At 31.4% G+C, this 13,597-nt stretch overlaps 1 protein-coding gene across 4 annotated transcripts in view; it reads right to left on the reverse strand.

Moving 5' to 3' along the window:
* Positions 1–13,597, reverse strand: part of LOC145266963 (cytoplasmic aconitate hydratase-like) — a 135,685-nt gene that overhangs the window by 10,523 nt on the left and 111,565 nt on the right. For all 4 annotated transcript variants that reach the window (XM_080122800.1, XM_080122799.1, XM_080122798.1 and 1 more), the window contains 5 exons: positions 12,488–12,623; positions 8,991–9,075; positions 7,975–8,131; positions 5,368–5,432; positions 4,535–4,594 (listed from right to left, as the gene is read on the reverse strand). In XM_080122800.1, coding sequence (XP_079978926.1) covers positions 4,535–4,594; positions 5,368–5,432; positions 7,975–8,131; positions 8,991–9,075; positions 12,488–12,623 — 503 coding nt within the window. The remainder of the gene's footprint in view (positions 1–4,534; positions 4,595–5,367; positions 5,433–7,974; positions 8,132–8,990; positions 9,076–12,487; positions 12,624–13,597) is intronic.

The following is a 13,597-nucleotide window of genomic DNA, read 5'->3' on the forward strand; positions in this document are numbered from 1 at the left end:
TTGAAGAAATATGGTATAATAAAATTATGGGGTGTTCGTTCACACCTGACCTCCATAGAATGGAAATATATCACAAAGATTCTTTAATATAGATCCACAGAATATTGTGATAAATGTTTCAATGTGAACAGGTATGGTATAATAAATTATGGGGTTTATCTATTTTATTTTTACTTTCATCATATTTTGCTTTGGTTTTGATACCCCCAAATTCGAAACTATCTCTTTACAACCCTTCCTTTTCATAACCTATCATACTTTCATAAATCAGAGTCCATTTTCTGTAGGCTGTTTTTGAACCCAGTCAACGACGGGTACTTTTGCTAATTATAGAGTCAATACTCTATCGATTATCATTTTGTACACAATATATAGTGATTTAAAAAAAAAAAAAAATATGAGTTGAGTGCTATCAGCTCGGACCAAAACCAAAACATTTAGCCTTCCAAGTCTTAGTCATTACCGTTTAAACTATCGCCAGAAATACAAGAGCACTTCAAGTACCTTACACCTGTCAAGTCTCAATTTTCATCAATCGTGACTCCTTAGCAACTATTTTTACCGGCTGAAAACTGGAAGAATGGTTTAGTGGAGACTGTTTCTCATAGAGACAAAATTACTTTCATATATAAAAAAAAATTAAAAAATGCAATCAGTTTACTCGTCCCATGTTGCTCGGTAACCTTGAATCTCAGAGGAGATGCTCTTTGAAAAAATAGATACAAATATAGCGAGTTGAAAGTATTACCTCAATGTGATATCTGACAGGACAATTCACTTGACTTCTAATCTGTGACTTATTTTTATATAAATAATTCGATAGTTCTTAACATCTGTTGAAAAAAAATAATTTGTAGAGTCTCTTGAAAAAAACAAAACAAAATCAAACTTTTCTCTGCTTTCACCTATTTACAATGTTCATATAAAGCATTAATCTGTTCTTTTTATAATAAAAATTCCATTTTAAAAAGAAACGTTTACTGCCAAATTTCTTTACAAACAAAAAGTGCAAGTTTTCCTGAAAAAAAAAAACTAAAAAAAAAAAAAAAACTAAAAAAAAAAAAAAAAAAACCCAAGAAACTTTCACCTAACAATTTATGGTAAAAAATTAATTTTTGGGGGGAGACCCCCCCCCCAAAAAAAAACAACAACTTTTATTGATAAAAAAAAAATTGCAAAAAATAATAAAAGTAAATAAACGAACAAAATGCGATTTTTCTTGAGGAATGTGTTCCATTTTAACAAACTGAGCCACAGCAACGCGTGCTCGAGTAGAGCTAGTATATATATATATATATATATATATATATATATATATATATGTTTGGAAGTGAAAATAATATTAATGGCAAAAATAAAGATATATTAAATGTGCGTGTGTGTGTGTGTGTATTGATATATATATTAGAAAAATTTGATTATTGAAAATTTATTCAAATTTAAAAAAAAAAAAAAAAAATCTGTAAAGAATGCATAGAAAATTTTTGATTATCCATCAAGGTTGGTTGGTTGGTTGGTTGGTTGGTTAACGGCATATCAGCCCTTTTCAAGTTATTTAATGCCGAATCCAAAGATCTTGAAGAAAAATTTTTTAATAGAATATATTTGTTGTTTTCAAGTAGGTTTCTATTCAACCCATAGTTGGAACCCTAACAGGTACTACCACTCCGGGTCAGAGTGGACCTGGGAGCAATGGCAATTAAAGGGTGGCTCCACACTCCCCAAAGCCCGCAAGCTGGGGCCTCACCACTGGATATAGTTTAAGATCATAATCCATCAAGGAGTACAAATAAACTTGAAAGACCTTATTCCGTGGAGTTTCAAAAAAATGCAATTCTTCTCATCAGAGAAAAGAGGTTTTCAGGTTAATGCATTAAAAGAAACTACAAATATGAAATTAATCATATTTGCATCAAATAATATAAGGAGCTTGTTATTTTGAAAATTTTTTTGTTATTTTGAAATTTTTTTTGTTATTTTGAAAATTTTAGAAAATCAATGTTAATAAAATACTTTATTAAATTATAAAAAAAAAATCCTTTTTTTTTTTATAATTTTCGGTGTAAAATATTTTTTTCACACATACACACACATCTCTCTCTCTCTCTCTCTCTATATATATATATATATATATATATATAGTAAGTTATAAAATATATATGGCGATTAAGCTACACTGAATATTCCGCGTTTCATCCACTCTAGGATTCTTCAGGCTTACCTGAAGAATCCTAAAGTGGATGAAACGTCGAATATTCAGTGTAGCTTAATCGACATATATATTTTATAACTTACTAACTAGATCTACCTACATATTGAGCACTGTTGAAGTAAATACTTTAAGTTTATGCATAAATTTATACTTTCGTATATTAATGTGAGTAAATGAAGTAGTTTATATATATATATATATATATATATATATATACACACACACACACATCAGTGATGGGAGGATCATGGACTACCCACACGATGAGTTGTTTAAAGTTGTAATGGCTTGTGTAGAACGATTCACACTTATTGATAAAACTGATTACATTAATTGGCGCAAAATATGCCACAGAATCAATGAACACACATGCTTGTATTGTCAGAGTTTTGCATCTCTTAGGTAGACTGTCGACTAGGACTGAAGATTTCCGACCTGTCCACGAAGCGAGTTATTGCACGCCAGACCTGGTAATTTTCCACCACACGTGTTACATGCGTTTTACAAGTATTTTAATGGTGGATACTCCAACAAACTACAAGCCCTTGTACCCCTTGACATAAATACCCCCGACAAACCCGACAAGCAGAAAAATCCCACCCCTACACATTAGAGATCCTAAAAAACCTGGAAAGCAGCAAAGTCCCATCCTTACACAGTAGAGATCCCTAGATGTAAGAAAGCCTTCTACTCTAATAATTTCTTCTCCAGAACTACTAGACTTCGGAATTCCCTTCCAAGTTCCTGCTTTCCCAACTGTACTGACATGCAAAAGTTCAAGTGTAATGTGAACAGACATCTTGCTGCTCAACTCCCTACATACTATCCCTGCAACTTATGTCCCTGATAGTAAAATCAAAGTGCAACTGTGCCTTGTTTGAGGTGAAAATGTAATAAATCTATCTATCTATATATGTATATATAAGAACAAGTAGTTAATAAAACATGTTAAAAAACACTTTGAAAAAGAGTTAAAAACATATTTAATTTTAAAAAGGAAACATAAAATAAGTGGATAGTCCTTAATACCCGGAGTTTCGAAGAAATACGTTCCTTCTCATTAGAGAATAGGGATTAGCAAAATGCGGGATAGGATTTTGCTTGCAAAAGTATTAAAAGTCATAGATCTTACTTGATAACAAAAAATGAAGCAGAGGAAATAGGGTGAATAAAAAAGTGATTTCATGTGAATGGATAGTCTGGTGAAAGGTAAAGTATCCAATGATGGTAAAATCCAAAAATGCAGAATCCAAGAATATATATATATATATATATATATATATATATATATATATATATATATATATATATACACACATACATACATACTTTACATATGCCATGCTTATTAGTCATTCCATTTTTTAAAAAGTGTAAAAAATCAAAACTGATATTGGTATCTCTTATTCACTAATAATGGGTTACAAATATGATTTGAGAACAGAATCAGAAAGAACATACAATACTAATATATAAAGAGCAGTTGTCTGTGTGGATACATATTTGCATATCCAGTTAAAAGTAAAAAAAAAAAAAAAAAAAGAATACAAAACAAACACCTACAAAATTGGTATATTTTTGACTATCGTTACTCTAGATAATATTTAAAATTTAGACAAAAATGGGATGAGCAAAGAAAAAGTGAATTGGGAAGGGGGGATGAGAGAGAAAGATAGAGATGCGGATGAAGGTAGGGTAATAGAAGCTTTAATAAATTTTTACACTTTTGTCACAGATAAAACCAGGTAGCCCTGCAAATCTCATAAGAATTTCAAATTCTATTAAAATTGCTCTAAAACTAGAGAAACGGTGAAGAAATTATTGAATTTCTTGTTGGGAATTGGTCTGTGATTTAAAAAAAAAATTTTTTTTCCATATAATAATATCAATTTTGACCCTCAAATTTCTGAGCTTTAAATTCTCATAACTTTTGAACCACTGAAAATATTTTTTTGTCCTGCTGAAGCTATTTTTGAACAGGCGGAGATATATTTGAACTGCCGAATCCATTTCTGAACTAGTGAAGCTATTCCCCTCCCCCCAACTGAAGACATTTTTGAACTGCTGGAGATATTTTTGAACTGCTGAAGATATTTTTGAAAACCCCTGCAGTTATTTCTGAAAACCCCTGCAGCAATTTTTGAACTACTGAAGATATTTGCATACTTCATACAGTTTTGAACTCCATTTGCTGAACTCTTTATAAGTAACGTGATTAAATAAACAATAATAAAAAAATAAAATAAAAATGCTACAGTGAGAACAGAAGGAAGTGGGGAGAGGGTGATTTGCACACAAGATAACGGATAAAATAAATCGTACCTCAATTACTCTGTAGACTTCTTCAAACAAAGCAGGAATCACAAATTCTTTTTCAACAGCCTGTTTAAAATGTAGAAAAGATTTCACATGAAAGCCAATCATTTTAGATAAATTTTCGTCTGGAAATGTCTTCAGTATATAACTCCCCACCTCACCTGCACTAACATTCTCTGTAAATATTAATTTTGCTATAACAGGGCTCTACGGACAAACTTATCTTTAGTTGACCTTTGACAACCAAATATTTTCGTTTACTAGTCAAATAGAAAAGTTATTAGCCAAACCCACCTGATTTTTAGAATATGACAACTTCGTTCTGTGATGAATATGTACATCATAAAAATATTTGTGTTTTTTTTAAATAAGTGTAATTCTAAATATACAACAAATTTCATGTTCATACTTGAAGGTATAAACATTCTAATTTCTTCAGATATTTTTTAAACAGCCTTCGTTAAAAAAAGAAAGAAAAGCATATTGTTCTATTAAACTTTTATTGTTTAAACAATTTAACTTTTTTTTTTTTTTTTAAAAGTTGAAAAGATATTTTTCACTGAGTAGTGAGCTTTGGAAGATTGTCAGTGAAAGAAATACAATTGCCAAAATATAAGCGTTTCTTATTTCTAGTCGCTACTTTGAAAAATCATTCGCAAATGCGACTGTTTCACTCGCAATGTAGAGTCCTGTTAAAGATTTCTTTTCTGTATTTTTGTTTTGAAAATAAGTTTAATTTGAAATAAGCACCAAAGTTAAATTTAATTATTATGGTATCAACTTCTCACATTCCCATATAGTAGACCCTTACGTTCTAAGAACAAAAAATAAAGGCTCACTTGTATTTCTTCCCTTGATGGCCAAATATCTTTCAGATAAATGGCTTCACCCTCATTATTGTGACCTGGAATTTAAAAAAAAAAAAATGTCTTAATATCAGCAGAATCTCAAAAAGTCACAAGTAATTTTTGTATTTTTCAGATTATTATTCCGATCCTGATAGAGCTGCAATGTTTCAGTCAATGTAAGCTCTGACATCTTTTTAAACTAGGAAACCTACATCGTGAGAATAATGTCCAAGATTAGAATAGTAATCTGAATAAAACACATGATGTCAATCATCAGACAATGGACAATGGAATGAACAAATCAAATAATACTGAAAGTAAATCAGCAACTTAAAAATAAAAATGTGTAATGTAATCTCAGACATTATTAACGTGCATCTTTTACAACTTGGGAACCTTCCAGTCGAACCTGTAAATCTCAGTCAAACTCAGGAACCTGGACAAAGTTTCCATCCAAGTGAATTCTTTATTTAAATCCATGGTAATAGATTATTCTTGTTCCATCATCCATGATGAGGTAAAAGTGTTAGTTTATGTTTATGCTACCTGTAGTAAGGATTGAACCTTCAACCATTAGAAGACTGTCAATTAAAATTGATTATTACTAAAATTGTCCACGGATATCTTTTGGAGATTGAAGGTTCGATCCTTACTACAGGCAATAACTAAGAATAACAAATTATCACTTCTATTTAGTCAGAGTTAGAACAATCAAACCGATGGATGAAAGAAAGAGTTCAATTCGATACGGATTGTAGAGTTCAACTAAAGAGTCTTCAAGTTTAAAGTTTACACTGGAAGAAGATTGAAGGTTATATTAGTTGAAACATTGTGAAAACAACCAACATAAGAATCAGTCAGAATAATCCAAATGATAAATTATTTATGAATCTTTACTTGGTGAAGATCATTCCGATCATACAACTAATTTGCAAGAATACAAAGAAGTCAAAGCAACGTGAGCTGAGAAAAATGAAAAACCAATGGTGGATGAATATAACGGAGCAGATCCAAAAAGTGTTTGACACAAAAAATTTGAAGGAATTTTATGGATTCCTGCGTCAAGTATTTGGTCCTCCTACCTCTTCAATATCTCCTCTGATGTCGAATAATGGTTCTGTTGTCATTAGGGATCCAGAAAATATATTTGAAAAGTTGGCAAGAGCACTTTACTGATGTGTTTCACAATCCCTCAGCAGTAGATGATGATGCAATTGATAGCCTACCACAATGTGATATCATATTCAGAATGGATCGTTTGCCGAGTCTGGTTGAGGTGCAATTGGCTATCGTACAAGTCAGCAGTGGAAAGGTACCTGGTTTGGATGGTGTTCCAGTGGAACTTCTTAAGATTGGAGGTGTGAATATTGCTAATGCTATCCTTGGTTTTGTTGAGGAAATCTGGGAAGGTGCTCCTGTTCCACAGGATTGGATTGATGGTGTGTGTTTTGGTGACCCTGTTTAAAGGAAAGGGACAGAAGAATTTGTGACAACTACCGTGGGATCACGCTTTTGGAAGCTGCTGGGAAAGTTCTTGCACGACTTCTATTAAACAGGTTACTGGAGGATGTTTGTCCTAATGCTATTCCAGAGTCACAAACTGGCTTTAGGTCTGGCAGAGAAACTATGGATATGCTTTTTTCTGCCGTGGTAGTGTCACGGATCTTTCCAACTCTTATGCCATTTCGGCTGCAACATACCTCTTCACAAGTTGCTTGATGTAGGTTCGGTGAGGTATCCTCACTGAACCACCTCCACGAAAGAATGTCGCTGATGATGTAATCCTTAGCAGCAGCGACTGGTTATTCTTTCTTTGATCAGGGCTGAGGAAAGTCTGCAAAGTTGCTCTTTTGTGTTGCCTCAAGGACATGTTTAGAACAGCTTCTAGCATTCTCGTGTACATATCATATATATATATATATATATATATAAAAAAAAGGCTTCTTTCAGTCTTGATAGACTATGAGTACCCACTGTAAGGGTGCCTGTACGTGCAATTTTTGTGGCAAGAGTTGCGCAATCGCCAACCCCACCTCACCTGTGTCAACATTGTTGAATACTAGTGGCAAGTATAGGTTCAGGATGACTGGAAACAAATGCCGAGATAAGCAGAGAGCACATACAGCGCCTAGAATTCCCAAATGGTCACCCGTCTGGTACTAACCAGGCTCAAATCAATTCCTTCACTTTTATTGTTCTACTAGCTTGGGTGCCTGGAATTGCCCGGGTGTTTGGAGGTGTGTGTTGAGTGCAAAAGAAAAAAAAAGTGGTAGTAGTCAGGCAGGCTCGAACCTGTACCGCGGAGGAGGAAAAGAATGTGAAAAAAATAAAACCATGACGTCTTTGCCGTTGCATCCATTGCCAAACCAGAAGTGGCGAAGGTTTAAATTAAGGCTAGTCAATCAAAAAGAGGGGATGACTTTTAAAAATATTGGCGAAAAAGAAAAGATCCCTTCTTGTAGAAAAGTGCAAAAGTGAAGGAATTTATGATATTTGTCGTCCGAAGGCAGATATACGTACATACATACATACATTTAAACAGACAGGTGAGATTTATATTATAGTTGGATAGATGATAAAGAAATGCGATGGTCTTACCAACTGGTTCTGTGTCAAAGTCAATGCAGACTGTTCCTGCCAAGGCGTAAGCAACAACGAGAAGGGGAGAAGCCAAGTAATTGGCTCGCGTAGAAGCGTGGACACGTCCTTCGTAGTTACGATTGCCGGATAACACACCTACTGCAACCAGGTCACCCTGACAGAAACAAGGAGTAAAAAAAAATAAATTACAAAATAAAAATTCCGCTAAATGCACAAACATATGAATCTACTAAAAATATATCTGTCTCAGGGTGAGTAAAATTCCCAAAACAGAAGAATTTAGCAGCAATTTTTATGTCGCCTTAGAAAGAATAGAATCAATACTTAACAATACTAAATCTAATTTATAAAAAAAAAAAAAAAAAGAGACTCACTCTAATTTTGGTCAAAATTCTGTTGTTTAAAATATAAAGGAGGATTATTTCTTGTCTACTGTACCAATGTTGAAGGCATGAAGCCACTTGATGTAAGGAGTTAAAAAAAAAAAAATGAAAATACTACTTCATAGTCAAACACTTGCCAACAATAAGTGTTAGACAGGACAGATTTTGACCTAGAAAACAGCAATTCTTCCCCCTTTGTCAGAAACATTGCTCATGGAATGTAAGGACTAAAGGACAAAATAAGGAGAGTGAGAGTTATGCGGCTGCTCGAAGTAAACCCAAGATCCACTTTCTATTCTTAAAATTATAACGTGGGGGTCGATTTAGCAAGAAACCCTTGAGATTCAAACCAGAAATAAATGTTCGATCAGATTTTTTTCCATTCTTCTCCCTTACATCTTCATAATTTTCCACCCTTTTTTATTTTTTCAGTTGACCCCCCCCCCCCCGGGTGTGTTGTGCTAATCAATCCATTTTTAAAATATAATAATGCTGTTTTCATTCCTTTTTTTTTTTTTTTTATTTGTTTTGTTATCCGTAACATTTTCGAAAATGTAAATAAAATGATTCACTAGGGATGTATTTACTCAAACTTAGAAACTACGGAGATCAGCTGCAATGATAAGATACCTTTTCGATAGCTTCTTCAACGCCTTCATGCAATGGACCACTGTTGCCGATACAAGTCATACAACCATAACCCACTATATGGAATCTATTAATAAAAGAGAAAACAAAACAACATGAAATCAAGTGGGACAAATTTCAAAGAGGAGAATAATAAAAATTATAAATAAAAGTGACGATTTTCAAAAAAATAAATAAAATCTGAAAATCATTTTGTGTTGATATTAAAATAGTGATTATGTAAAAATGTATTATTTCACATAAAATAAAAGTTGTGGTGATTTGAACTTCAATTTTTATATACATTTATATTGAAAAAAAAAAAACAAAAAAAAAAAACAAAAGAAAAAAAAACACATTTTCCTCAGTAACTGCTGTGGTGTGTCCACCCTACAGATAATAATGAATTCTTCCATTTATTATAAAGATTAGGAGAATATGTCTCTCGGAATTAGCACACAAGTCACGCACCCCATGGCAGTCAGACTAACGTATAATCATACAATTTATTGTATTGACTTTTTTTATTCGATATGTTTTGTATTCATTAACTACTTGTTGTGTATTTCTTTACACGACTGCATTTATATAAATAAAGCAGTAGATGTGTGTGTGTGAAAATATTCAACAGATAACCTCTTAAACTAGTGATGACACTAAAATTAACAGGAAATAGCAATCGTAAACCAAGGATGGATGAACAAGGAGTAAAATCTTGTCTCTGTAACAATAAAGAATATGTCTCTCAGCATTAGCATACAGGCCATGCACACCGTGGCAGTTGGACTGACGTATAATCACACTGTTTGTTGTATTTATTTTTTCTGCTCAACATATTTTGTTTACACTAATTGCCAAGTTGTGTTATTCTTCCGACCCTTACAGGACCACATCAGTAATAAAACTTTATTTTTAGAAAATCAGTGTATATATACAAGGTGTCCACAAAGTCTGGCTACATTATGTAGCCAGACATTGTGGGCACTATATATATATATATATATATATATATATCAGCAAGTTGTCCGGCATGCCCGGTTGTAAAATATGCTTAAATATGATATTTTGATTGATTCATATTTTTTTTTTTACATTCTTCAGGTTTCTTTTTTTTTTTTACATTCTTCAGGTTTCTTTTTTTTTTTTTACATTCTTCAGGTTTCTTTTTTTTTTTTTACATTCTTCAGGTTTCTTTTTTTTTTTTTTACATTCTTCAGGTTTCTTTTTTTTTTTTACATTCTTCAGGTTTCTTTTTTTTTTTTTACATTCTTCAGGTTTCTTTTTTTTTTTTACATTCTTCAGGTTTCTTTTTTTTTTTACATTCTTCAGGTTTCTTTTTTTTTTTTACATTCTTCAGGTTTCTTTTTTTTTTTACATTCTTCAGGTTTCTTTTTTTTTTTTACATTCTTCAGGTTTCTTTTTTTTTTTTACATTCTTCAGGTTTCTTTTTTTTTTTTACATTCTTCAGGTTTCTTTTTTTTTTTACATTCTTCAGGTTTCTTTTTTTTTTTTACATTCTTCAGGTTTCTTTTTTTTTTTACATTCTTCAGGTTTCTTTTTTTTTTTTACATTCTTCAGGTTTCTTTTTTTTTTTTACATTCTTCAGGTTTCTTTTTTTTTTTACATTCTTCAGGTTTCAATTTTTTTTTTACATTCTTCAGGTTTCAATTTTTTTTTACATTCTTCAGGTTTCAATTTTTTTTTACATTCTTCAGGTTTCTTTTTTTTTACATTCTTCAGGTTTCTTTTTTTTTACATTCTTCAGGTTTCTTTTTTTTTTACATTCTTCAGGTTTCTTTTTTTTTTACATTCTTCAGGTTTCTTTTTTTTTTACATTCTTCAGGTTTCTTTGTTTTTTACATTCTTCAGGTTTCTTTGTTTTTTACATTCTTCAGGTTTCTTTGTTTTTTACATTCTTCAGGTTTCTTTGTTTTTTACATTCTTCAGGTTTCTTTTTTTTTTACATTCTTCAGGTTTCTTTTTTTTTTTACATTCTTCAGGTTTCTTTTTTTTACATTCTTCAGGTTTCTTTTTTTTACATTCTTCAGGTTTTTTTTTTTTTACATTCTTCAGGTTTTTTTTTTTTTTACATTCTTCAGGTTTCTTTTTTTTTTACATTCTTCAGCTTTCTTTTTTTTTTACATTCTTCAGGTTTCTTTTTTTTTTACATTCTTCAGGTTTCTTTTTTTTTTACATTCTTCAGGTTTCTTTTTTTTTTACATTCTTCAGGTTTCTTTGTTTTTTACATTCTTCAGGTTTCTTTGTTTTTTACATTCTTCAGGTTTCTTTGTTTTTTACATTCTTCAGGTTTCTTTTTTTTTTACATTCTTCAGGTTTCTTTTTTTTTTTACATTCTTCAGGTTTCTTTTTTTTTTACATTCTTCAGGTTTCTTTTTTTTTTTACATTCTTCAGGTTTCTTTTTTTTTACATTCTTCAAGTTTCTTTTTTACATTCTTCAAGTTTCTTTTTTACATTCTTCAAGTTTCTTTTTTACATTCTTCAAGTTTATTTTTTACATTCTTCAACTTTATTTTTTACATTCTTCAACTTTATTTTTTACATTCTTCAACTTTTTTTTTACATTCTTCAACTTTTTTTTTACATTCTTCAACTTTTTTTTTACATTCTTAAACTTTTTTTTACATTCTTCAGGTTTTTTACATTCTTCAACTTTTTTTTTACATTCTTCAGGTTTTTTACATTCTTCAACTTTTTTTTTACATCCTTCAACTTTTTTTTTACATTCTTCAGGTTTTTTACATTCTTCAACTTTTTTTTTACATTCTTCAACTTTTTTTTTTACATTCTTCAGGTTTTTTACATTCTTCAACTTTTTTTTTTACATTCTTCAGGGTTTTTTTTTACATTCTTCAACTTTTTTTTTACCTGCTTCAACTTTTTTTTTACATTCTTCAACTTTTTTTTTACATTCTTCAACTTTTTTTTTACATTATTCAACTTTTTTTTTTACATTCAACTTTTTTTTTTACATTATTCAACTTTTTTTTTTACATTATTCAACTTTTTTTTACATTCTTCAACTTTTTTTTTTACATTCTTCAACTTTTTTTTTTACATTCTTCAACTTTTTTTCTTTACATTTTTCAACTTTTTTTTTTACATTCTTCAACTTTTATTTTTTTTTACATTCTTCAACTTTTATTTTTTTTTACATTCTTTAGCTTTTTTTTTTTTTTTTGCTTGGAAACCTTGTGCTAAAATATGAAATCGCAGGAAAACTGAACACTTTCATTAATGTATTATATAGGGAAAAATCTTGTCAAGCATCAAGTATGACACCTTTGCATATATGACACCTTTGCATATATGACACCTTCGCATATATGACACCTTTGCATATATGATGGTGATAAAGAAATAGAGAGGAATTGAAACATGGGATAATTGAAAAGGATAGAGAAATTTGAGATATTAAATTATTTAAAAACGAAGGAAAACTTTTTCACAAGATTAAGATTTGCGGAAAAGTTGTTCTCACCCAAGTTTTTCCAGAGATGGAATGACCCCACTCTCCTGGAGGTAATAGGTCACGACACCACTGCCAGGTGATAAACTCGTCTTTATGTATGGCTTTACACTTAGTCCATACTCCACAGCTTTTTTCGCAAGCAAACCTGTAAAATGAGACCAAAAAAAAAAAAATAAAATAAAATAAAATAAAATACATTTTAACCTGCAAGAATTAAAAAAAAATATTACGTCTTGTAATTTTTGAGATGAGGATTGATAACTAGGGCTAGGACAACAGCATATTCTTTTTTATTTTTTTGACTCTCGTGTGCTTTATATAGAGTGATATGGTTCTCAATTGATTAACTGTGTCGAATATATACTCGAATGTCAAAACAATAAGAATATTCTGTTGTCATAGCCCTAATAATAATATATACGAAATCTGGACAAATTTTCATATTTAAGCATATTTTTATCCCTGGTCAGGACCACTAGTGTATATATATATATATATATTGTTAATCAAGGTGTGGCGGTAACAGGAACAAAGGATTGATCAGTATATTTTAGAGATAGTTTTCGGAGTGGCAATGAGTTATGAGCTGACGTCAACTGACGAAGACAGCCTCCGGAAATGACTATGTACCTGAGGACGTTAGCATGTAGAGGATCAGTGGTGTCACACACCCACGATGTGCAATTGAGAGTTTGTGTTTTTTTAAACTTGTGAACCTTTGCACCCGACCCATGGCTGACGTCAATGTGAGAGATGACGGTGAAAGAGAAGACAACGGTTGCAAACAACATTGGGGTCGCCAATTGTAGAGCAGGGCAGCACATGGTCATCACTAGGCCTATCACAACAGCATATTCTTTCCTTGTTTTGATTCTCAGGTATATATATCCGTTGATATCATATATGTTTTTATGTAGAGTGATGTGGTCCTCGGTTGATTAATTGTGTCTAACTGTGACGGATATATACTTGAGAGTCAAAACAATGAAAAGAATATGCTGTTGTCTAGGCCCTAGTCATCACACTCCAGCTTCTCCCCTAGTTTTTTGAATTCCCTCCCAGGCCTCCTCGGCTTCTCTGACTGTACTGACATGCAAGTTCAAGTGTAATGTGAACAGA

Source organism: Euprymna scolopes, chromosome 42, assembly GCF_053919585.1.
Source record: "Euprymna scolopes isolate OS-2025 chromosome 42, ASM5391958v1, whole genome shotgun sequence".
NCBI classification, from domain to species: Eukaryota; Metazoa; Mollusca; class Cephalopoda; order Sepiida; family Sepiolidae; genus Euprymna; species Euprymna scolopes.